At 27.7% G+C, this 1,287-nt stretch overlaps 1 protein-coding gene across 1 annotated transcript; it reads left to right on the top strand.

Annotated features, from left to right (window-relative positions):
• Nucleotides 1–433: 433 nt before the first annotated feature.
• Nucleotides 434–1,254, top strand: PCYB_007090 (hypothetical protein; the record flags this gene model as incomplete). Its single annotated transcript, XM_004228130.1, has 1 exon — nt 434–1,254. A coding segment is annotated over one exon (821 nt), but the record flags the coding sequence as incomplete, so codon positions are not given.
• Nucleotides 1,255–1,287: the final 33 nt, after the last annotated feature.

Genomic DNA, 1,287 nt, shown 5'->3' with positions numbered 1-1,287 from the left:
AAAAATATAGGCTTCATATAAGTGTAAAACATGTTTTATATGTCATTATAATATGTTCCATAAAATTATACGTATGATTATTGATGGCAAAAATATTACAGAGAAAAAGAAATATCAATTATATTATAATTGAGCAATATAAGAAATAAATTAACATTGTATTAAATGAACGCTCAATTCCATTCCTCATGATACGGTTCCGCATAAAAAAAATAACTAATACACCCTAAACCCTGAACCCTACTCTCCAAAACCTAAAGTACTAAACTCTGAACAAATGAGCACTAAACGCTAACAAAAACCCTGAACCCTAAACCCTAAACCCTGAACCCTAAAAGCCTAAAACCCTAAGAGTAAAGCCTGAAACCCTTGAAACCTAAGACCTAAACCTAAGAATTCACGAAAAATTCCTTTTACTTAGAATTACTTAAACATGTCTTCAATAGAATTACCATCAGAAATTTTTTATCATAATTTGAAAACTTCATATAACAAATTAGGTCATCACAAAGAAGAATGTAAATTACTGTATATTCTAGGCGACCCCGATTCAGAAATTATAAGTATTTGTGAAAATCTTGTACAATATCTAAAAACTAATTATGAAGTAAAAAATGAAGAACATTTGAATGATCAGCATTGTAACCTTTTGAGCCTTTGGATATACGAACAGTTGTTTGAACATTTCGAACATAATCCTAGAAGTGTTATTGTTCCTTATGCTAATTTTAAGTTTGTTTTAAGCAATGTTTTTACAGGTATCAATCAAGTACATGCCGATAATTGCCTGCATCAGGTAAATGCATTTATTTCATTAAATAACTGGAAAAAGAGTAAGGATCTTTATGATTATTGTGTCGATTATGATGAAGTTATTAAAATAGCTGGTTCTAGTTATGAAAAATGCAAGATATATGAAGAATATTTCAAACAGAAATCTCAACTTTATGAACAATTTGACATATTATATATTCGAGAATATAAGAATAAGAATGAAGATTTTTATAAAAAATGTAAATATTACGACCCGAAAAAAGCGATAAATATATTAAAATGTGAAGAAAAATTTTTAGCACAAGAAAAGACAGAAGAATTTGAACATGATAATAATTTATTAGTTGCTAGGGAATTTTCTGATATAAATTCTAATTCTGCAAAAACATTTGGTAATTTGTTCCTGGGAGTAGTTGCAAGTTCGATGATATCTGGCTTATTATATAAAGTAAATAAAATTTTAATAAAGACATACCAACTGTATAAACATTTTTATAATTCATTTGCTATGCG

Source organism: Plasmodium cynomolgi (assembly GCF_000321355.1).
Source record: "Plasmodium cynomolgi strain B DNA, scaffold: 1165, whole genome shotgun sequence".
NCBI classification, from domain to species: Eukaryota; Apicomplexa; class Aconoidasida; order Haemosporida; family Plasmodiidae; genus Plasmodium; species Plasmodium cynomolgi.
This window is presented reverse-complemented; position numbering and strand designations above follow the sequence as displayed.